Source organism: Ursus americanus, chromosome 31 (assembly GCF_024610735.1).
Source record: "Ursus americanus isolate L20-20 chromosome 31, mUrsAme1.1.p, whole genome shotgun sequence".
Classification (NCBI taxonomy): Eukaryota; Metazoa; Chordata; class Mammalia; order Carnivora; family Ursidae; genus Ursus; species Ursus americanus.
The window spans coordinates 13,682,120-13,705,607 of NC_142157.1; the positions used below are offsets into that span (position 1 = coordinate 13,682,120).

A 23,488-nucleotide genomic window follows, 5' to 3' on the forward strand; every position below is an offset into this window, starting at 1 on the left:
TGCTTCTTCCTCTCCCACTTCCCCTGCTTGTGTACCCTCTCTCGCTGGCTGTCTCTATCTCTGTCAAATAAATAAAATCTTTAAAAAAAAAAAATAATGTGCTCAGCTCTACTAGGGGTACTTTCACTTTTTAAATGCAAAAAGCATGGTTCAGAAGAACAGAGGAAAATTTTAGAGAATTATAGTTGACTACTTGCTGGTCTATTTCCTCGTAACGGTGAATTTTTTGAGGACAGATGAAGTTTCTTTCATTTTGTATCCCTAACACCTACCCTTTCTCTCCCTGGCTCTGTTTCCTTGTGTGCATGATGAATTATTAATTACACCACGGATTTCTGTTGTAAGTACGCTTTCTCATTACCATGAGAAGAGTAGATCGGGCTATAGAACCAAGGAGAGGTCTTTCTAACCCACATCAGGTACTAATCCTGTACACATTCCAGCATCCCCTAGGCTGGCAAATATGTTCAACATTACCAAATACTAAACACCTAAGTACACCCACGAGTGGGATTCCTACCCAGACATGAGCAAGACTGCCAAACTATGCCACGATATACCTATAAGGTTTTCAGAGGACAGAGTCCAAAAGTCGAGAGACGAGGCTAATTTAGCTTCTGCCTCACAATAGCCCAGCTCGTGGCTCGACACGTTAGTGGAAAGATGCAAAAGGCGGGCACTTCCTTGGAGGCCAGGTGGCAACGAGCAGCGGACAACGGCGTGGCAGGTCACGCCCAAGAGAAACAGCGGCGGACACGGGAGCCCCCGCATTAGGCAGCAGAACGGGAACCCGATTCTTGGAGTCATAGCTCTGCCTAAATACTCAGAACAGAAGAGCTGGCGACTGGAAGTCTGGCGCCCCGTGGCAGCTCTTGCTAACAGCCGGTCTCCCAAAGGTCCATTTTTGCTGTGACCGCTGGAGCTCCTGGCTCCCCGGGGCGGCGGGCAGGGGTTCGGGAGCGACGGTTCGCCCAGACAGAAGGTACCGGAGCAGGCAGGGGGGCAACGGGCCGCTCCCGCGAGCTCGGGGCAGGCGCGTGGGGATCACCCGAGGTTCCGCGCCGCAGTCCCAGTAGCGTGCGAGCGGCGCCAGCCGGGGGAGGAGCGAGAAGCCGCGGCCCGGGAGCGGCCGAAGCTCTTCCTGTGCCAAGTTTCCGGCTCCGGGTCCCGGGAGGCGGACCGCCGGGCCACAGGCGGAGCCAGCGCTCCGCCGCGGCTGTCGGACTCGGACCATGGCCTCGTGCCGGTGGCCCTGGCGACGCTGCTGCTCCTGGAGGCCGGCGGCCCGGAGCCCCCGGCCCGGCTCCCCCGGCCGCGCGGGGCCGCCCGGGCCGCCCTCGGCTGCAGACGCCGGCGCTCAGGTGAGGCCCAGAGGCGCGCGCGGCGGCCGGGCGCAGAGGTCACGGCGCCAATGACAGCGGCGCGGCGGAATGAATGGGAGCTGGCGGCACGTGCGTCGGGGCCGGGAGCCGCGGAGCTGCGCTGCGGGGGGACCCCGGGCTGGCTGGGCGCCGGGACCCGAGCCCCGCCGGGGGACGTGGAGCGGTGGCGCCCCGCGGGAGACCGCAGAGCGCGGTCCTGGGGACCCAGGAGCCTCGAGGCTTGGGGAGGGAGCGGTGAGGAGCCAGGCCTCGGGGGAAGGTAGTCAGGTTGTCTCCTGGGGTATGGAGCCCGTGAACCCTGGAGACCCGAGTGCAGCTGTTTCCTTTCGGATTTCAGCCAGGGCTTCAGGAGGACAGGTCTTAATTAGGATTTTAGAGAAAAAGGTGCCCTGAGGGCTCAGAGATCCAGTTGGGTTGGGAATGGGCGGTTTGTGGAAAGTGTAAGGCTCATGCCCCGGGGGCACCGGATTTCTGTCGTATGGTAGTTGCTTTCCCGGGAAGACCCTACCTGGACGGGGTGGAAGGGCACTGGAAGGAGAAAAGGCCTGAGGATGGCACAAGTGGAGAGACCTTAAACTTTGATTTAACGTGACTTCTTGAGTAGAGTCAGAATCTCAGCACTAACCCTGACTGCTTGACTCTCCTCTGCTGCTCTTGGGCCCGACCTCATTTTCTCCCTTTCCGTCCAGGTTAGCCTCTGTGAAGTGACATGTTCTGTGGCTCCACGAGTCTTTCCTGCACTTTGTAGTGATTGACTCTCAACGTGCCATAGGGTAGACCCGTACTGTTTAGAATAATTGAGTACAATCTGTAGACTCACTGTCCTTTTTAGAGACTTCTCCAGGCATATAGTAATTATGATGTGTTCTCCTTTCATCCACAAGGCTGGTTTTTTTAAAGCTCATTGAATTGAGGACTCTTCTATTTCAGTTGGCTTTGGGACACTTCGTATTCCCATGTATTTGTCAAACACCAGTTGCCTATATGAAATATGTAGCATTTATAAATGTCTACTTTGTACCAAGGTGGATACATATCACAACTTATCCAGAACAGGCACTTGGAGAGAGAACAGCAGCAGCAGCAGGGCCAGCAGACAGCTAGTAAAAACAGAATATGGGCAAAGAGAGTCTCAGGGCTTTGCCGGGATCCATTTCAGCACTGTCCTAACCAGACTTTAAATATTTGTAGCATCACAGTTGAAGGCATTATTTGGAGAGATGTTTGCACCCGCCATCTGATTGCACTGGATACTTCTTTGACACTCCTTTTTATTTATTTATTTAAATTCCAGTATAGGCGTGCCTGGGTGGCTCAGACGGTTAAGCGTCTTCCTTGGATCATGATCCCAGGGTCCTGGGATGCAGCCCTGAGTGAGGCTCCCTGCTCAGCGGGGAGCCTGCTTCTCCCTCTGTGGATCCCCCTGCTTGTGCACACTCATGCACACCCTCTCTCTCTCTCAAATAAATAAAATCTTTTAAAGTAAATAAATTCCAGTGTAATTGATGCACAGTATTATATTAGTTTCAGGTGTGCAATATAGTGATTTGACAATTCTGTACATGACTCTGCTCATCACCATAAGTACTCTTGATTTCCTTCACCTGTTTCACCCATCCCCGGTGGACCTCCCCTCTGGTAACCATCAGTTTGTTCTCTATAGTTAATTACCTGCTTTTTGGTTTGTCTCTTTTTTCTATGTTCATTTGTTTCTCAAATTCCACATGTGAGTGAAACCATTTGGTATCTGTCTTTCTCTGACTGACTTATTTGTTAGCGTTATACTCTCTAGCTCCATCCATGTCACAAATGGCAAGATTTCATTCTTTGAATGGATGAGTAATATTCCATTGTATGTATACATTTATCCATTCATCTGTCAATGGACACTTGAGTTACTTCCGTATTTTGGCTATTGTGAATAATGCTGCAGTAAGCATCAGGGTATGTATATCTTTTCAAATTAGTGTTTTCGTATTCTGGGTAAATACCCAGTGGTGGAATTACTGGATCATATGGTAATTCTGATTAGTTTTTTGAGGAAACTCCATACTATTTTCCACAGTGGCTACATCAGTTTGCATTCCCACCAGCAGTCCAGAGTATTCCTTTTTCTCCACATCCTCAACACTTGTCGTTCCTTGTGGTTTTGATTTTGTTTCTTGTGGTTTTGATTTTAGCCATTCTGACAGATGTGAGGTGATATCTCGTTGTGGTTTTGATTTGCATTTCCATAATGATTAATGAGATTGAGCATCTTTTCATGTGTCTATTGGCCATCTGTATGTCTTTGGAGAAATGTCTGTTCGTGTTTTCTGCCCATTTCTAATTGGATTCTCTGGGGTTTTTTGGTGTTGTATGAATTCTTTATATATTTTGGATACTAACCCCTTATATATGATTTGTTAAGATCTTCTCCTACTCAGTAGGTTGTCTTTTGTTGATTGTTTGCTGTGCGGAAGCTTTTTATTTTGACGTAGTCCTGACGCTCTTTTTTTTTTTTTTTTTTTTTTGGATGACGTCCTCACTGAGCAACTTTCTCAACCACAGAAAGAGTGCTTTCCTGGAGAGAATACACTCAGTGTTTTCCGTGTCTGCCTTCATGACCACAGGGTGGGACTACACTGATGATGCCAATGCCATGTATTGCTGATTCGTGTGTCATTGCTGTTTTCACTATACAAGATTAGCCTTCTGGTGTATGCCTCAGGCATGTGTCTTTGGTTAGTTCAAGCCTCTTAGGGCCTGAGAGTCCTTGGGGACAAAGAGCAACAATAATAAAAGCCACATCTACGCTCAGATGCAGCTCTGCTTCCTGATATAGGTACATTCTCCCAGCCTCACCGTTGGTAGCATTAACAAATCTTGTAATAGGACAAAAACCAGGGTGCATCTGTTACTGCCAAATCACTTGTCGGTATGTTTTTGATTCTTCCTCACCATGGTTTTTTTTTTTTTTTTTTAAGTAAATTCATGGCATGCAAGGTTGGCTTTCAGGCGAGAGTATGTGACGGGAAGGAAGGGAACAGTACTGAGATAGGAAAACGATTGTCACGACTGCCAGTAGCAGCTTCCCAATTGGTGCGGCTCTGGCGTCCCAGCCTCCGCGTCAGACCTCACTGCTGCTCTGAGTGCCTCGAGCCTTACTTTGGAGAACACTGCTCCCTCTTCAAGCAGAAAATGATGGAGTAGATAGTAAATACTGGAGCTACGGTAGATCTGTAGATACTGTGTTAAATGTATACAGCATGCTCGGCGCTCAGCCAAGAGCTTTACACATCGCAGCCGCCCTCCAGGAGTAGGTATTACCAGAAAGATGTCACAAGGTAACACGGCCAGGAGATGTTGGGTTGGAACCAAGATCCATCCTCCAAAGACCACGCTTTTAACCACTGTTACACTCCGTAGTCGTTAAAAGCACTCTGTATCAACAGTATAATTTTTTAATTTAAATTCAATTTAGTTCACATATAGTGTATTTTTAGTTTCAGGGGTAGAATTTAATGGTTCATCGGTTGCATATAACACCCAGTGCTCGTTATGTCAAGTGCCCTTCACCCAGTTACCCTATCCCCCCACCTGCCTCCCCTCCAGTAACCCTCAGTTTGTTTCCTATATTTAAGGGTCACTTATGGTTTGCCTCCCTCTCTGTTTTTATTTTATTTTTCTTTTCCTTCCCCTGTGTTCATCTGTTTTGTTTCTTAAATCCACATATGAGTGAAATCACATGGTATTTGTCTTGCTCTGACTGACTTATTTCACTTAACATAATACATTCTAGTTCATCCACATTGATGCAAATGGCAAGATTTCATTCTTTTTGATGGCTGAGTAATACTCCTGTGTGTGTGTGTGTGTGTGTGTGTGTGTGTGTGTGTGTGTGTTCTATTTAAGTATCCATTCATCTGTCGATGACATCTGGGCACATCTTTACCCATTCATCCGTCAGTGGACATCTGGGCTCTTTCCATAGTTTGGCTATTGTGGACTTGCTGCTGTTAACATTGTGGTGCAGGTGCCCCTGATTCAGATCACTATGTTTGTATCCTTTGGATAAATGCATAGTAGTTCAGTTGCTGGGTAGAACTACCCTAGCTGTGTAATTTTAACTCTTCACCCCAAGTTAGAGGTTAGGTCTCAAACTAAGTATTACAGTGAATTACTGAATTCATTTGAACTAATGAAAGAAGCTGAGAGAAGTGGGTTAAATGTCATATAATGGGAAAATCAAAAGAGAGGATTATCGCCTGGCTTTCTTGGGACATTATTAATGTTCTTATTGGTTTAATGAATATATAACGCTATGGTGGAAAGACTAGAACTCAGCCAGTCTTCCGTGGCCACTGCCTGCCTGGCAAAGTCAACCTTTACTGTCGTTTTAATATGTCTAAAGCAATATGTGTTCACTAGAGAAAAATCAGAAAATAGAAACCAAAAAAGGAATAAAACGAAAAACTCCCACAATCCTATTTATTCAAAAATAACCATTTTAATACCCTAATTTATTATGCTTTTAAATCCTATTCTCTTTGTATTTTATTTGTGCATGCGTGTATATATAAATTTTTAGTGGGATCACGTAATATGTATGGTTTTGTAGATGCTCTTTTGTTTTATTTTTTAAAGATTTATTTATTTACTTAGAGTGCCTGTGCGTGCCTGAGCAAGGGGAGGGATAGAGGGAGAGAAAGAATCCCAAGCAGACTGAGCATGGAGCCCAGTCCAGGGCTTTATCCCACGATCCTGAGATCATGCCCTGAGCTATAAACAAGAGTTGGAGGCTCAACCGACTGAGCCACCAACTTTTTTCTTTTGATATATTGTCAATTTATCTGTATCTCAGTTTTTCAGACTTGACTTTTCTGAATTTCAAGTTCCCCCAGCTGTATAAAAACAGGTAGTTTGTGAGGGTCAAATACTGTAAAAGCACATTGTAAGACTTTATTGCAGATAGAGTGGATTCGTTCTATTTTTCTTGTGCTAAATTCATCCTTTTTGTCAAAATACTTTCTTCACATACAAAGCCCTTACCACATTAAATTAGTGAATCAGTAAAAATTTTTTTAAGTAACCTCTACGCCCAAGGTCAGGCTCGAACTCATGACCTCCCCCCCGCCCCAAGATCAAGAGTCTCATGCTCCACTGACTGAGCCAGCCAGGCACCCCCATAAATTAGTAATTTTTGAAATGACTGTGTCCCTGCATTCTGTAAGATTGGCAGTCTGCATCTTTGGGCTGTAGTGCCTGTCCCATTTCCTGGCCCGTAGTGGTGCTCAGTAATCACTGGAACTAACGTATGTCTCCACCACCTCAGAATCTGTTCTTGATCTCTGCTATTCTCAAAACGTGCCCCTGAGCTTGCTTCTTGTTGAATGTTACTGATCAAGAAGTAGCATTTCCAAGTATGTTTGGGAACGATAACTTAAAATAGGTAGTGTTCATGTATAAATGCAAATTCATTCTTCAACATTGAAGTCTTTTTCCTTTGCACTCTCTGGTCTGATGCTTGGGGGAGCTTCAGTACTCTTTGTTGTCAACTAGTTTAAGAATGTAAAAGAGTGTAAATAACTCTAATCTTTACTATTCTCTGACCAATCTTAGTTAAATGGAAGGAAATTGTTTTAAAACTACCTTTTCGGGTCTGGAAAGCTAGATAGGAATATGGAAACTAGCGTTTGGAGAAAGGGATAGATTATAGATGTGGTTTTTTTCCTTATATTTTCTGTAATGACAAATATTGCTTTTGTAATAATGAAATTTTTTTATTATCATCTTTCGAAGTTTGCAGTCTACCTACAAAGGGACAACTAAAAGATAAAGATATATATTATGAATTTTTTATGAACTCTTATTACATGTGAATAATTATTTTATGAATTCTGTGGATTATGAATGTTTTTAGTAGGTATTATAAACATATTTTTCATGAATATTCTTACAAGTTTCTTAATACTTTTATTTTATAGATGTCCTATTTTAATCTTGTGAAGAGTTTAACATCTGCTTTTCCAAATAGGTATAGTATGTCACGGTAAGTTTATGATCTGTGTTACAACTGCTAAAATTATTAGCCATATTGCCAGTAAATTTCTGTTGTGGTGGGCTAGTCCAACAAATTGAATATTTTGATTAACCAAGTGCCACAGTATTCGCTCTGCATGATCTCTGCCTTTTCAAAAAATGAGAGTGTAATAAAATTTAAACTCAGAACACAATAAACTAGTTTAGTCTTTGATTTTGTGGGTTCTCAAGGTCCTGGGTATAAAAATAAACTATTGCTGTATTGTTGAGCAAGAACAGAATTCTGTGCGTTTTTCTAGATTATAATGGCCATTTTGGATTCGTGCTCAATTTCCAGCAAGCAGATGTGTATATAATTCTTACTTAAAAACGAAACTATCTCACTTAATGAAACACACTTACCATTGCATCTCTGCTTGTCCCAGGCTCCATCACACGACGTCAGCAGCGTGCTGCTGTAGCAAGACACGGAGTGGGGAGAAATACACCGACCCTTTCAAACTCGGTTGGAGAGACTTGAACGGTCTGTATGAGGACATTAGGAAGGTAAGATCATTTTGAACGTGCTGGGAAGTAATGTCGGTTTCTGAGAGTTGTGAACAGACAGTGCGGGTTTTCACTTGAAACCTTGATTCACGAGTGTCCAGTGTCCCGTGTTTACAGAGCACCAAGGAGGTGGGTGGCGGTGTAGGGACGCAGTGCCCATCACCACCCAGAGCGAGGTTATTGCGGAGTTGGGGAACTGAAAACATGGACAGGCAGCACCTACTTACCCTCTCCTATCCCTTCCCCTGCTCCGGGCATAGTCAAGTGCTGAAGACCGTGCCAGGCTGCCCCAAATTGGGCTTTCTCCATTAACCACTTTTTCCCCCAAAACTTTTGGTGGCTTCTCAAATGCTGCCCAGAAGTGTTCACGTGCCCCTTGTCAGCTTCCTTCCCCTTTCACGGTTCTCCACTTTCTTCCTCAGACCCCCACTCCCCTCTCCTCTTCTCACACAGCACCACTTCCTATCTGAGTGATCTTGGCGAGGCCTTGAGGAGTCGCTCCCTGGGCGCCTGCTTTGTCACCCTGCCTGTGCCCATCTGCACCCGGGCCTCCTGTCCTCCCTCCTCGGTGAAGTAAATGTTCCCTCCTTTCCAGGAGTCTCTTCACCACCAGCTCCGTCCCGGGCCCTTTGCCTCCCCGGTGCCTTAGGAACGACTCCCACAGTTGCCTGTTTGCTCACCTTTATCTGCAAGGTTTCCCTCCTCGTGCCTCTCACATCCATTGTCAGCGCTCCAGTTTGTTCACCTTCATCCTTTCAAGGACCGTCCCTTGACCCCGCGTTCCCCCTTCCCTTCCAGTATTCTCTGCCTCTTTCTTTCGTCCCTTCATGTTTCCTCCACCATCACACTGTGTCTTCCTTCCCAGCGTCTCTCTGAACCTGGCTTTGCCAGCCCTTCGCTTCCATAGCTTTTTCCGCTGAATCCATCAGACACTTCCGGTTTTCTCTTCCTTGACATTGTTGAACACTGGACACTGTTAACCGCTCCCCACTGCGTGGAACACTTCCCTTGGTTTCTGCACCTTTCTCGTTCTCCTAAGTCTTAGACCATCCTTCAGTCTGCTTCCTGGACTCCTCTCTGTCCTCTCCCCACCCCCTTTGATTTTGGCATTCCTTTGGGTTCTGTCTGTTCCCTCTTCTCTCTGTGTCCTCAGTTTACCCACTTCCATACTTATGACTCCCAAATAATAGGTCTGTTCCAGATTGAATTTTCTCTCTTAAAACCATGCATCTAACTGTCGCTGGGCAGTTCCATGGAGTGTCCGTGACTGTCTCAACATAACATATCTGAAACTACTTTCCCCTCATAATCGATTCTTCTTGGTTTTCCTACTCATTGAAGGTACCACCCAGGAACCCGGGCAGGATCCTGAAATTGTTCCTCTCCTCCTTCCACATCTTCCTCGCCTGTCTCTTGCCTTCATCCCCCAGTCTAGGTCAGGCCATGCCCCTCTCTGTGGCCCTGTCATGTTGCTCTCCTGCCTACTCCTGAGCCGGCAGTGCCCACTTTGTGCTCCTGGAGGAGCCGCTCTTACCTCAGAGCCAGCACCCGTCACACTGCGTACTGCAGTTACTGTGTTCTCCCCATCCAGACCGAGCTCCTTGAAGGCAGGGACTGTCTTATTTTTCTTTGTAACCTCTGTATTTATTGCTGTGCTTGTCACTGAAGTCAGTATTTTGGTGAGTTAAAGACTGGCCCGCTGTACCATGTTCACCTGAGCCTGGCCAAGGCTCCTGGGGCCGTTCTTAGCTCCCATTGCTTTGAGACATAAGCTGTGATTCATTCTAGCAAGTCCTTGAAAGGCAGATACAACAAACACAAGTCCATCACCTAGAAGGCTCTCCCTCCTCTTCATGAATCAGTCCTACTTATTCTTTAATTCCAGGTCAAAGCTTCTATCCTTCATTAAATATTTGGTTTTCTAGCCCATACCAATTTCTCCCTTCTCTGAACTTTTACTGCATTTAATTTAATTTATGGCATTTAGGGATACCTGGGTGGCTCAGTCGGTTAAGCATCTGCCTTCAGCTCAGGTCATGATCCCTGAGTCCTGGGATCGAGTCCCAAGTCGGGCTCCCTGCTCGGCGGGGAGAATGCTAGTCCCTCTCCCTCTGCTTGTGCTATCTCTCTGACTCTTTCTCTCTCAAATAAATAAATAAATAATCTTAAAAAAAATTTATTGCATTTAGTTTAATTATGTCATTGCTCAAGTTACCACTATGAACATTTTATATTCTTAAAAAATTTATCTGCCCAACTCAGTTGTAAGTTCCTCACAGTCAGGCAAACCATGTCTTCACTTCCTCTGTGAAATTTTGACACGTCTGGCTGAGCCAGGCTTAACTGATCCCTGCTTCTTCCCGGCCGCCATCTTCTCTTCCTGTCCCTGATACACAGCTTTGCCTCCATACCCCAGACACCGCCCCTTAACTGCTGCTTCATTGGCTCCCACGCTCCCCATCTTTGTCCTCTCCTTACCAGCCCCTGTTCCTTTGTGGTCCCTGTGCTGCGTAGTGCTTTCTCCTCCTCCCTGGAGTCCTTTGGAGTCTTCGGGGGCAGGCGGCCCTGCTCGTGCCAGGCCTTTGGCCACTAAGGCGGGCCCGGCATTGCCTGTGGCCCAGCTGCAGGGCAGCCGGCCAGGTTTGCGGCCTTACAACGCTGGAACCTTTTCCAATTGAGTGTTGAATTTCTCAAGTGAAATGAGTATATTGAGTTCAAGCGAGTACACTGAAATCAAGTCAAAGTTTTGTAAAAGAAATCCTGTTGCCCTTTGTGCTGTCATGATGCCATATTGACACAGAGAAACTTTATTTCAGGAACTACTCATATCTACAGCTGAACTTAAGGAAATGTCTGAATACTACTTTGATGGAAAAGGAAAAGCCTTTCGACCAATTATTGTGGTGCTAATGGCCCGGGCGTGTAATATTCATCATAATAATTCCCGGTGAGTTATTTACTTTCACGCCTCTGTCGTTCTGATATTTGGCAAATCTTCCTTCCCAAGCTTGCCATTTAGTTCCCAGATGAAGAGGTAGTGTTTATCTTAGAATTCACTTTGTGGTGAGTAGTTTCTGGCTTTGAGTCCCCAGAGTCACCTGGTCTGGGCATCTTCCCTTTCCACGCTTTTTCATGTCATAGAAGAACAACTTCAGCTGCAAGTAACCATTTTGAAAAGAATTTTAGGGGCGCCTGGGTGGTGCAGTCATTAAGCGTCTGCCTTCGGCTCAGGGCGGGATCCCAGCGTTCTGGGATCAAGCCCCACATCAGGCTCCTCCGCTGGGAGCCTGCTTCTTCCTCTCCCACTGCCCCTGCTTGTGTTCCCTCTCTCGCTGGCTGTCTCTGTCAAATTAATAAATAAAATCTTTAAAAAAAAAAAAAGAATTTTAAAAGCCAAAGTTAGTTTTCTCACTCAGAAGTAAAGAAGAGCTGGGTGTGTACATGTAACCTTTATATACACGGGGCCGTTAGTCCAAAGGTTCATCTTTATAAAGTCCTGAGCTACACGCCTGCGCCGTGAGTCTGGGCACCACACGCCCTGACGGTCTGCCTTCCTGTGACCTGCGGAAATTTGCCAAAGAAAAATCTGTGTCAAAGAAGGCATTTTGACTATTGGTCCTCAACTTCTGTGTTTTGAATATATATAATTTTAAAACAACCATATTACAGGAAATCTTAAAATAGGCTTGACCCCTTCCCTTATGCAGCTATCTCTACCACTCCCTCTTCCCCGCTATTCTTGTACGGAGTCATTCTGTATGTCTCAGTGATTCTGTGTTCTGCTTTCTCTGCTCACCCCTGTTTTCACCCTTGACCTCGTTGCTAGACTGTCTTCATAGTTGTTATTTTTACGTGGTGTGATCCGCTGATGGAAATTCCAGTACACCAGAACGTACTCATACGCTGCCCTGGCGTGGAACATTTGTATTACGTTCCCTCTTCTGCATGGCGCGCACTTGAAGGAATGCCTCAGGGAGTGTCAGATGTCGCCTCTTAGCAGCTGCTCTCCTCAGCCTTTTGTTCCCCGCTGCTGTGCCGCCAGCTCCAGCACTTCCCACCACCTCGGGGTGCCTCCCCCCAAAGCCACCCCCCAAGACTCACCAAGTGCTCACAGTGCGATTGGAACGGGCGGTGAAATCTCTGGCCAGGGACCATCCTCGGGACCACGTCTACTTCACCTAGGAGGCAGAACCGCAGAAATGAACCATATTTGAAATACGTCTCACATGATCTAGGGCAGGGTTCTCGGCCTTGACATTTTGGGCCAGACAGTTCTTTGTGAGGGGGCTGTCGTTGTACCATGGATGTTCTGCAGCATCTCTGGCCTCTGCCCATTAGATGCTAGTAGCACCGTCCCAGCCCCTGCCAAGTCAATGACAACCAAGGTGTTTCCAGTCATTGCCAGATGTCCCCTGAGGAACAAAATCATCCCTGGTTGAGAACCGCTGGTCTAGAGAGAGTGCGTGTCTCAGATTAACGTGTCATACGGTTTGTTACCCTCAGAGGTGACATGGCAAGGAAGATATCCTGCATCGTTTTAAGTCCTCTCCACTGTTATCCCCATGGTTGCAAGTTTTTTCAGTTTGTTTTGCTGAAACTGTATAAACTTGGTTGCAGAAAACATGGGAGAATGTAACACAACAAAGGCATTGCTAGTTTAGAAAGTTCCGGGGGCACCTGGGTGGCTCAGTCATTTGAGTGTCTGACTCTTGATTTCGGCTCAGGTCGTGATCTCAGGTCACAGGATTGAGCCCGGCGTTGGGCTCTGCGCTCAGTGGGGAGTCTGCTTCAGATTCTCTCTCTCCCTCTCCCTCTGCCCTTCTCCCTGCTCACTCTCCCCCTCTCTCAAATAAATAAATAAATAAATCTTTAAAAAAAAGTAAGTTCAAGGGTGCCTGACTGGCTCCGTCAGGAGAGCCTGTGACTCTTGATTTTGGGGTTGTGAGTTCGAGCCCCATGTTGGGGGTAGAATTTACTTGAATAGAATGAAAAGTGCGTTGCACGCTGCCCTCTCCGGGGTGTTTTAGCTGCAGCCTCATTGTCCTGTAAGTGATGGGGGCGGGGCTCACCAAAGGCACAGTGCAGGGGCAGAGTTGCGACGGTGGCGTGCATTTGAGTAGAGTGGTGTCCCACAGTATCGCTCACCGGGCCCCAGCAGCTTCAGAATACTTGCTTCCTAAGAGCCCTTTTGAATCAGGCTCTTAATTGGCTAAAACTAGCTGTTAATTCCATGCCCCTTAAAGCAAGAAGGGACCTGGGCCATTTCCAGTTTTGCTTGCTGAGGAAGACTTAGAACAGTATGGATAAGAGGGAGCTATAGATTCGGGGCTGGACCTCACAGAGCCCCTGGTTTTAGCCAGTGCCACCGGAGGCATCCCCCAGCCCCCCGGGGGCACCAGAACCCATTCTAGTACTGCACCTGCTTGCTCGCTCGCTGGTGATGGCAGATTGAGAGATCCCTGCTTTATCCTCTGACAATCAGAGTTTAATGGCTTCTGTGAGGCTCATCAAAATGGATCTTCTCGTGTGTGAAATGTCTATTACATAGGTATATAATAATCCTAGAGGGGATTTTGGAAAACTGAATAGAACAGATACCTAAGAAATAGCCAGGGGAGAAACTACCTTTTATTGATTTTCCTTTTTCTGTTACAAGCTTTTCAGTGGTCCATTAAATATTCCTTGCAAGATCACTTTACTAGGACTTCTTAACCTGAGGTCCATGATCGTTACAGGGGTCTGTGAGTCCCTTAGAATTGTATGCAGAATTTTTTGTGTATTTGCATTTTTCTGGGGAAGGATATCAGAGGCTCATAATATATTCTCCCAAAGGTAATATGGCCCCGAAGAGCTTAAGACTCAATCTGTATATTTCCTGTCTGTATCCTGATAACACAGTACCTGGGCAGGTAAAGTAAGAACACACAAATAAAAAGACTTGGATTTGAAAGGTCTGAAAACAGCTGTAGTGGTTCTGAAATGCGCCACCTAGGTCCGCCTGCAGTGAAGGACTCAGTGCTGGACCCCGTCTCGTTGGCAGAGAACCTTCAGTTCTCAGCCTCAAGGACTGCATCCGCTGCCGCACATCCTTTCACCAGAGCCGGCCCACACACAGAGACTGAGAGATGAAGGGCCTTTCTGCTCCAGCACACACTGTGGCTGGGCCTACATCACAGACACTTCTCCCTCTACCCCAGTCCTGTTTCCTTCTCTCCCTCCCACAGCCTTTGATCCCAAGGGCACTCCTGAGACAGACATCCTGTACTTTAAACTTCAGAGTCTGCTTCCCAGAGAACTCAGCGTGCACCAGAGTTCAGCAAACTGACTGTAAGTCAGACTTACTTTATCAAACTAGATCACAAACGAGCTTTCGAGTCAATAGAGGTCCATAAAATTGCTGTCCTCACTGAACGCAGCACAGCCGTAGTGTCTCATCTTTCTCCAACAAGCCCAACCCCCTTTCAGCAACCACATCGAGGGGACCTCTTCTTGTCCTCGCTCTTGGCCCCATCCGTCCCTGTGTGGAAGCCTTCCAGCTCTGGAAGTGGGTATCGCAGCCAGTGACTGGGATAACAGGATTGCTCACGGTATATTGGTCTTGATTGTGCAAATGACCAAGGGGCACTGAATCCCACTGGGCCAGCTTATGGAGCCAGACATTTGATCAGATGGCACAGATTATAAGTTGCCATTTTCACATTAGTGATGATATCAAGGGTCCAAGTGTGATGAAAATCCTACGTGCCGAGGAGGTGACTTTTATGATACTAATACAGACAAAGGAAATGACAAAAGTCTACCCTGGGAAAACTGTAACAAAACAGTCATTACAGCACCATCTCACTTAAATGATTCCTAAGATTAGGCCATTCACGATTCTGGAACCATTCCTGATTTCTTTGTGTTCTGAATCACCGAGCCAGCCACTACCATAGCAATTTATGGGATAGGCGGGAGAGTTGGTGCCAAAAGAAACGTTTTTGCTTTTAACCTCGGTATCCGTACTGGAATGGATCTGGAGGGCAGCAGGGGCCACGCATCAGGCTTCCCTCGGTCCGCTGGGCTCCTGTGGCCCCAGCACCTGGAAGAGAGTGGAGCGAGAACCCGAGCCCGAGGGGCAGCCTTACCCCCTCTGACTGAGGTCCTGCCTCTCTCACTGCCGGGAGCCTCCTCTGGACCTGGTGCGTTCTAGCATCCCGGTGGCCTGGGCCCTGCCAGTGGAATGGTCGCCAAGGTCCAGGCCGTCGCATTTCCCGCGTGTCCAGTAGAGGGAACTGGGGAGCCTTGAGGGTCCCTGCTCCCCCTACTGGGGACGCAGAAAACCCCCAGTTGGTGAGGAGCAGCCGTATTCACGGGCGACTAGACCTGGATACCTGTGGTCACCCACGTAGAGCACTGTGCTACCCTGAGCCGGGCAGGCGTGCGGCACTGACACATCTGTGTCTACTGCCGGTCCTGTAAGCACCGCAGACCCTGGTGAGACCGAAGCCATTGCTTTTAACGTGGTTAAAGTCTGTCGACACACAAAGAGACACTGAAGCTATGAATGAGGACTCCTTGGGCATCCGCAGATCCAAGGTTAAGGGCCGCACTAGAGATACACGCGCCACGATACTGATCTTACTGGGACAGAAGTTCTCTTTCCTCTCGGCCAGTCTGACTACATGACTACGTGATGAGAAGCATCGGCACAGCGTGTGGCCCCAGGGATCTTGAGGGGACTTTTTAGAGCACCGAGCTGCTCTGTGAAAGAGCACAGGAAAATAGAGCGTTCTACAGACACTTGGCAGTGGTCAGTCGGCATGACCTGTCCGACTCAGGCACCTGCGTGAGTGAGAAGAGGTGTCACCTGGAAGGTGGGAGAGATCAAAAGGACCCACACAGGAGCTACAGGAAGAGAACCCTGTGCCTTCAGATTGGCGTCTCCACCATGGACCTCTTCCTCTTCCAGAAGGAGAGCAGTTAGTGAAGCAGAAGAACATTCGGATGAATGACCTGGTGAACGACAGAGCTCATAGATCTGATAGAATTTCCCTTTCCATTGATGAAACCTTGCTCTGTGTGTCACAAGGGAAGTCCCTTGTGAAAGAAGCAGCAGCAGTGAATCAACGGGGACTCTGTCTAACCCAGATCTGGAGGCTGGTGTAAGTGAAGAGTGAGGTGATCGGTTGGATCAGGATTCAGTTTCAGGTCAAGCTGGTGTAGACTTTGAGGTTGAGTCTCTCCGTGCAGAAGATTGCAGCCTCAAGCACTGTCCGATGCAGATGAGGACGAATACTGAGGCGCTGCATCAGGCGGGGGAGAGTGAAACAGGCATTTGAAGATCCTGAAGTTTCCTCAGCTGACTGTTAGAGCTGTACTTCATGCAGGGAGATGAGTCGTCCCCTTCCACCTCATTGCAGACATGTTGGGCCCTTCGTGAGAGCTGGCTTCCTGACGATAAAGGAAAGATGAAGGGAAAACGCCTACAAAAGCCAACTCGAAAACTCAACACAAGGAGAAGAGGGCTTTGATGTCTCTGATTGTAGAAAAGCCCACAAACAAACAAAAACCTACAGTGAATGATTCCAGAGAATCCTGTGCTGAGGGAATGGTGATAAAATCACACAAGCCTCCTAACCCCAAGAAAGTGAGGACTGTTCCCAGCCGTCAACTTCTAATAGCATCATTTATGGCAGCCAAGAAGTCAAAACAAAATAAAAAACACAAAACAAAAGTCAAAAGAATGGTGGAATCTAGTTTTCTCCTTTTTTTGAGAGGGGGAGAGAGAGAATCTCAAGCAGGCTCCCCGCTGAGCAAGGAGCCACATGCGGGACTCAATCCAAGGACCCCCTGGGATCATGACCTGAGCCGAAGGCAGGTCCTTAACTGACTGGGTCACCCAGGCATCCCAACCTCTTGTATTTTAAATAATTTCCACTTTCTTACATTTTAGAGAAGTATCTGATTTTAAAATATAGAAGTAGGACATTTAAATGTATGTTATTTCATGTAAGGAGAGTTTGTATAAAAGATTTAATATTTAAATTTTAGATACTTTAAAACTTTCCAATCCTTAGTTTCTCTGCTCTTTTAGAGCCTCTTAAAATTCTTTTTCCAGATAAAAAAAGAAATTGTTAGTTGTATTTAGTGCTATGTAAGTATAAATGCACTTCTAATTCTCCAACTCTTTGGTCTAGTAAGAGATAGGTGGTAATGGTGTCATTTGAGAAGTCTTTGAGAAAGCCATCATTTACCCATAAGACAAAACTATTTTAAGGCCCTGTAGGAAAATGTGGAATTGTCCTAGGGGTCTCACCTGCATACCAGGCTCTTTTCCACACATAATTTCAGGATTTAGTACAATCTGTTGTTTTCCCTAAATTGGAAAACCATCCTGAGACACTTTGAAGTGCCTTCTTGGGCTGCATTGCATAGGCCCTGGTAGTTACCTAGGTTTCAGACCTTTGCTTAAAGCTGGGTTTAGAAATTGGTGAATTCACAGACTAATCCAGAAATTCAGTAAACAGAAGGATTGTTTTTAAACTAGCTGGGAATGTTATCTCTTCTTGCTGATATGTCCAGAAATGAGGCATCATTTTCCTTCTAGAAAGATGGGGTCAGAAGAGAATTCTAAAATAGTTCTCAAACTGCGTACGTTCATATCTCCATTTATATTTAAATCGGAATCTAAGCAAAGTAGTGAAAATAAGCACTTTAAGGTCCCAGTTTTTTTCTCCCATGTATGACAGTTGTATGTACTCGGGTAAGGACAATAAAATCAACCGGACTGTAAGTTTAGAGTAGAACTGAGGGCTATAATTTTGCACAGCAAATCTGTGTGCCAGTCACTAACAGCACATTGTATTAAACTTTAAAAGAAAACCACACATGCACGTGACTTATCCACATACGCATATGAAAGTAGGAAACCTGGCTACATGGATTAGCACCGTAGCCAGAGACCCGTCCTCAGAAGTGCAGTAAAGCTTTATTAATTTGGGCTTTATAAGCAACTAGAACCAACTAGAATCAACTAGAATCAACTAGAACTTGAAATGGGGACATGATCCTGGAACCTTTCTGAGGAGAGTTGTTAGTAAAAATGAGATTATAAACACTGTATATTCAGGGTATATTATGCAGTGATTATGCTATTCACAAAACATTCAGATCTGGAAATAGTCTCATTCCGGTGCCTTTACATTGCAGATGTCTTGATTGTCTAAATTTTTATATTATTTATTGATTTCCAAATAAAAACATTAAATGTTTAGGCATTGTTTCAAGAATATGATTATTGGATCTTAGAAATAATTTTTCATAATGAGTTGTGTTTAAAAAGAAATTATACTTGAATATCATCCATTCGGGTAATCAGAGGTGCACGTCTGAATGTGCTTTTGTTTTTGGAATGGCGGTGCCTGCCCTCTGTGGCCGTACACATATTAAGGGACAGCTCGACACAGTTGGGAGCCTCCAAGGTATCGAATAGACTCAACTTGAGAGAGGATCTTACAGTTTAGTAGGGCCACGAACTGCCGTTCTCTTCCTCCTGTGTTATCTCCCACACGTGTTATCCCGTGGCAGGTTGGCTTAAGTGGTTTCTCAGCTAGTGATGGTGAATGGTCTGGAAGGGCTGGGGTTGGGGCAGAGAGGGGAGTTGGGCTGGCCACCCTGCTACTCGTCAGCGTGAAAAACCCCAGTTGTAATTGCCTGTAATTTCTCTGCATCAGCTAGGAAACTAAATGCCACGAGGCCAAGAACCTCTTCTTGACTGTGACACACATGGACAGGTGCTCAGGAGGAATTTATTGAGGGACACAAAGCACTGGGCCCGAGTCTTGTAGCTGGCTCTAAGGCAGGAGCCTGCGGTCCCCCAGGCAGACCAGGGTTAGTTCTCGGCATCATTTAGTTCACTTTCATTTTTAATAAGCATTTTAAAGATACTGATTAGTGTGTGTAGGCGTTTGTTGGCTTATGAAGGTAACCGCAAGTTGTCATAGGGAGACGTCTTGTGGAAAGTTTGTAGTCGTACTTGCTCGTTGTTCGGATTCTGAACTGGGGTTTGATTTAGTCTTTACAAAAAAATGTTTTCTCGGCTGAAAAAAAAATATCAGCTGTTTAAAAGTTTGTGGCCGAACTGTCCATCCTCTAGGCAGCTTTCAATTATATACGGTAGGGAATTTATGACATTTACAAATACTCCTTTAAAAAGATAAATATATGAACGCAGAAGTGCAAAAGGTGCTCAGGAGTGTTGAATATGTTGTTATAAAATGGACCATTAACAGGAATTAATAAAAAGCAACAGAACATTTTTTTTAAAAAGGGATCTTGAAGTAGAGTCTGTAATAAAGGACAGCAACTGAGGCAGAGGGGACTTTGATAACCAGGTGGCCACTGCTTGCATTGGTGAGGTCCAGCTCAAGCATAAGGACAGCAGTGAGAGCAAGAGGCCTGTAGGCTTATAAACGTGCTACGTGCACCCAGCACGCCAGGGTGATGTCATCACCGGAGGAATCAACCACACTTTCATTCGCTGCGGCCAATTTGGGGAAAAAAAACAAACAAACAACCCAGTGCTGTGTTCTTCTGTAGTGCCCCGTTCCTATGGAGAAAGCTGTGTGCAAAACCAGCCTGGGTAAGCCGCAGGTCTAAGACATCATTGTGGCAGGCTGCTCTCTGCACGTCCGCAGATCCCGAAACTTCTGCAGTGCGTCTTCAGTGGCAAAAAAATAAATAGTAGCATGAACCCGCGTCATGTGTGATGCGGCTTTGTGGGCATCCGTGCCATCCAGAGCTAAATGTGAAATACCAGGAGCTGCTGCTCTTGGATGTCAGTTCTTCTCTCTTAATGTTAGAACTGCCCCTGAATTCTGGCTGGTGATCAGGCTTGAAACCACCATTCTCAACCAAGAGAAACAGACGCTGCTCTGAGCCCGGAGTCCGTGTTTGGGTTTTGGAAGGTGAATAGCCAGTGACCAAGGATAGTGACCTGCTAAGCAAGTTTGAGCTCACAGGCATCCCCCCTGCACTCTGCTGTTCCTTAGATGGAAGGCACCTTTGGTGTTCATGCCAGTCCATCCTCGACATGCCCATAAGGAATACAGGAAAGGGGAACGAGATTGCAGAGGCCAAAGACAGAGGCCAGGAAATAGAAACATGAGGCCAAAGGAGAACTAGAGAGTGAGAGATGGTCAGGAACGCCTTTGGTCCCACTCCGCCGCTGTGGAAGGGGAGACACTTCAATGTAGTATCAATAATGAGGACAGAGGAGATCTTCGGTGCAGTAAAAGCAGGTATTTCAAGAATCAGATCACTGACAAGGAAACATTTGAGCCCCCAGCAAGAGGCTAGTGAAGGTAAGAAATCGTGAGGCTGAAGAATGGCCCCACCCAAGGCATTCACATCCCCATCCTTGGAGCCTGTGTTACGGTATACAGCAGAAAAGGGTCTTTGCAGAAATGATGTCAGTTAAGGATCTTACATGGGTACATGACCCTGGATGATCCGGTGAGCCTTAAATGCAGCCCCATGTCTGCCTGTAAGAGCGGGGTAGAGGGAGGTTGACGCACGCAGGAGAGCAGGCAGCGTGAAGCTGTGAAGGTGGAGCAGAGAGGTGGTGAAGATGCCGGTCTTAAAGGTCAGAGCCCTGTGGCCGCAGGCCAAAGCCCTGCGGCCAGCTGCCACCGGCTGGAAGGGGCAGAGGGGTGCCCCTGTGAGTGGAGCACAGCTTTGCCGACACCTTGAGTTGAGCTCAGTGGAACTCTTTGGACTTTTTTTTTTTTTTTTAAGATTTTTTATTATTATTATTTATTTATTTGACAGAGACAGCCAGTGAGAGAGGGAACACAAGCAGGGGGAGTGGGAGGAAGAAGCAGGCTCCCAGCAGAGGAGCCTGATGTGGGGCTCAATCCCAGAACGCTGGGATCACGCCCTGAGCCGAAGGCAGACGCTTAACGACTGCGCCACCCAGGCACCCCTCTTTGGACTTTCTGCCTCCAGAACTGTCTGAGAGAGTTTCTGTGGTTTAACCCACCAAGTTTGTGGTAATCGGTCACAGCAGCTACGGGAAACTAGCACAGACCCCGGCATTAGGTCGTATCATGTCAGCGTGGGGAGGGGCCCCGGGGCTTCTCTCTCCCTCCAGGGGTGCCTCTTCTGCACGAGCAGACGGGAGGGTCAAGCAGAACACACTCCATGGTCTCAGTAGGTGAAGGACCCCAACTTGTAGCAAGTCCATTCAGTGATGGAGAAAGGTAATCTGATTTGTGTCTAGATGGATGGAGCATTCGGCATACTGAAAACTTGAATGTGTGGACTTTTATCAGGTAACAACTAGGAGATGTGGTTTATGTCCTGAAGCATTTGATGGAGAAAGAGAAGGACTTGACTTGCCTTTTAAGTAGAGAGTTTCTTCAGTACCAAACGGATAAAGTATTCGGTCATAGGCTTTAAAACTCAAAAGGATGCAGAGTGTAAGAGGAAAGAGAGGTCAGCCTCCCGTGATTGTGCAGGCGAGCAGGTGAGCCATTGTGCTCCTGGGCCGCGGAGGACTTGGGGAGTCAATAGCATACCACCTTTGAACGGACCCCTCTAGGTTCTGGCTCATGTTTAGAACAGGACAGCGCCGTCTTGTCCCATTTGTCCATGAGTTAGAGGCGGTGCAGCTGCGGACCGGCAAAGGCGGCGTCGGTACCCAAACCCGCGTTTCCCAGACTTTGTGCCGCAGCACCGCCTGGCCTGCTTCATATTCATGCAGATTCCTGGGCCCCAGCCGCAGATTCTGACATGGTGGACGAGGGATGTATGTCTAAGAAACACTAAGCTTGTCAAAGTCCTAACAAGCCAAGGGAAACGCTTAGGTTTAGAATTGTTAGGAGAGACGAAAAACATTTTGAAATAGAAATAGAGCCCTTCGAATACCACTTGAGAGTTCTGTTCTTTACACAACCTCTGTAGATTTAGGAATAGAAACTTCTGAGTCTCTGCTGTTAGAGTAAAGCCACATTCACTATTTAAATTTGCTTCCCTCGTTTGTTCCGAACCCAGCTAATCCATTGACAAGGTTTGAATTTCTGTTTAGAGACCCTTTTCCCACACTGGGGGCTTTACGTGTAACTTACAACTTTGCGTTATACAGGGACCCCTGGGTGGCTCCGTTGGTTAAGCATCTGACTCTTGATTTCGACTCAGGTCTTGCTTGATCTCAGCGTCGTGGGGTCGAGTCCCAGGTCTTCAGGCTCCCCACCCAGCGGGGAGTCAGCTTCTCTCCTTCTTCCTCCCCCTGTGCTCCCCCTGCTCGCGTTCTTCCTCTAAAAATAAATAAGTCTTAAAAAAAAAAAAAAAGACTTCACAATGTGTGTTAGTATGAATAAGGAAAATAACACTTTACCTAAATCGCTTGTAAGCTGGGTAAAGAGTGGGGGGGTGCGTCATTATACTGTTACACCTAGTTGTTGTCTGTGCTTGAAATACACCATTGTAAAAATTTTGTTGTCAGTCTAACAAAGGGGAAGAAACAAACGTCCTGGGGCCGCTGAATCATCACATCCTCGTGCGTGTGTGACTACAGGGGACATAGCCAACGTTCAAGCCAAGGGCCTCTGTTTCTCGTGCCGTCTTGCCAGTCTGGCTTTTCTTACACGTCTCCAGAAGCCGGGAAAGTGTGTCAGCTCTCCCCCAGTAGGATGTGGAAACAGTGCCCAGCTTTCCAAAGGCATGACTCAGTTTGGCACTTTGGAGATGTCATCTTAAAGACAGCGTGAGAGTGTTCTGTAATACGTAAATTTTGGTTCCAGGCATGATGCTGTGCTGTGGAAAAGCAGTGGCAGTTTTTCCTGACAGAAGCCGACACGCATTAAAGCTTAGTTGTGTAGGAAGGACATCAGACACAATTAGAACGCATCTAAAATACGATGTTTATCGCCCACGGGGCTGTGTCACAACGCCAGATAACCTTCTCAGCAAGAAGCCTGATCGCACCACTCAGTAGCTTAGCCATGTCAGGTGGCCTTTCTGTATACATCCGGTCTCTGAAATATCAAAATATTTTAAGAAATCTTTGTCTTTGTTCTAATATCCTCAAATCATAAAAACTCCGGTGTCTCAGTGAGCGCGGCCATTTCCTGGCAGGAACCCCCATCCATTGACCTAGTTTGTGATGATGGAGGTGCCCCGCCCCCCCCCCCCCCCCCCCCCGTGAAAGCATGAGAACGGTTAGGGGCCCTCACAGTCGCTTTAAGGTAAGTTCTGCTACGAAGCCCTAGGCAGTGTAAATGAGACCCAAATGCCGTTGAGAAAATACCCTGAGAGATAGCCTTTATAGGAAACACCTGTAAATGTCTACATTTTCCTGTACATTTGAACTCAAGTAAGGTAGGGTCCAACACATTCACCTGAAAAATATTTGAAGTCCAGGCTTCCTACTGTGGGGTCAGCAAGTGTCTCACCAAGGGCTTCAGAACCAGCTCATAGAAACCATGGGAACGTTCATCTTCTCATTTCCCACCACGGCGTTAGAATTCGTCCCTACCCGCTGCTGCTTAACCCCCCCA

At 46.7% G+C, this 23,488-nt stretch overlaps 2 protein-coding genes and 1 pseudogene across 7 annotated transcripts in view; 2 read left to right on the forward strand and 1 right to left on the reverse strand.

The window, feature by feature from the left end:
• The window catches only part of LOC123778140 (uncharacterized), a 35,182-nt gene extending 34,098 nt beyond the window's left edge, over positions 1-1,084 (reverse strand). Inside the window, 1 exon segment of the mRNA XM_087857617.1 lies at positions 561-1,084. Within this exon segment, the coding sequence (XP_087713743.1) occupies positions 561-807 (247 nt within the window). The 5' untranslated portion in view covers positions 808-1,084.
• A 56-nt stretch (positions 1,085-1,140) lies between these two features.
• Positions 1,141-23,488, forward strand: part of PDSS1 (decaprenyl diphosphate synthase subunit 1) — a 44,129-nt gene continuing 21,781 nt past the window's right edge. For 4 of the 6 annotated variants that reach the window (XR_015722418.1, XM_045775363.2, XM_087857614.1 and 1 more), the window contains exons 1-4: positions 1,142-1,361; positions 7,349-7,413; positions 7,829-7,949; positions 10,766-10,896. Coding sequence is in view for 4 of the 6 variants with exons in the window: in XM_045775363.2 (XP_045631319.1) it covers positions 1,233-1,361; positions 7,349-7,413; positions 7,829-7,949; positions 10,766-10,896 (446 nt within the window). In the remaining 2 variants the exon portion in view is untranslated. Of the gene's footprint in view, positions 1,362-7,348; positions 7,414-7,828; positions 7,950-10,763; positions 10,897-23,488 lie in introns of those variants that run through there. The other 2 variants (XM_045775364.2, XM_045775366.2) reach the window with 2 other exon arrangements.
• On the forward strand, positions 14,959-18,557 carry LOC123778156 (E3 ubiquitin-protein ligase Mdm2 pseudogene; annotated as a pseudogene).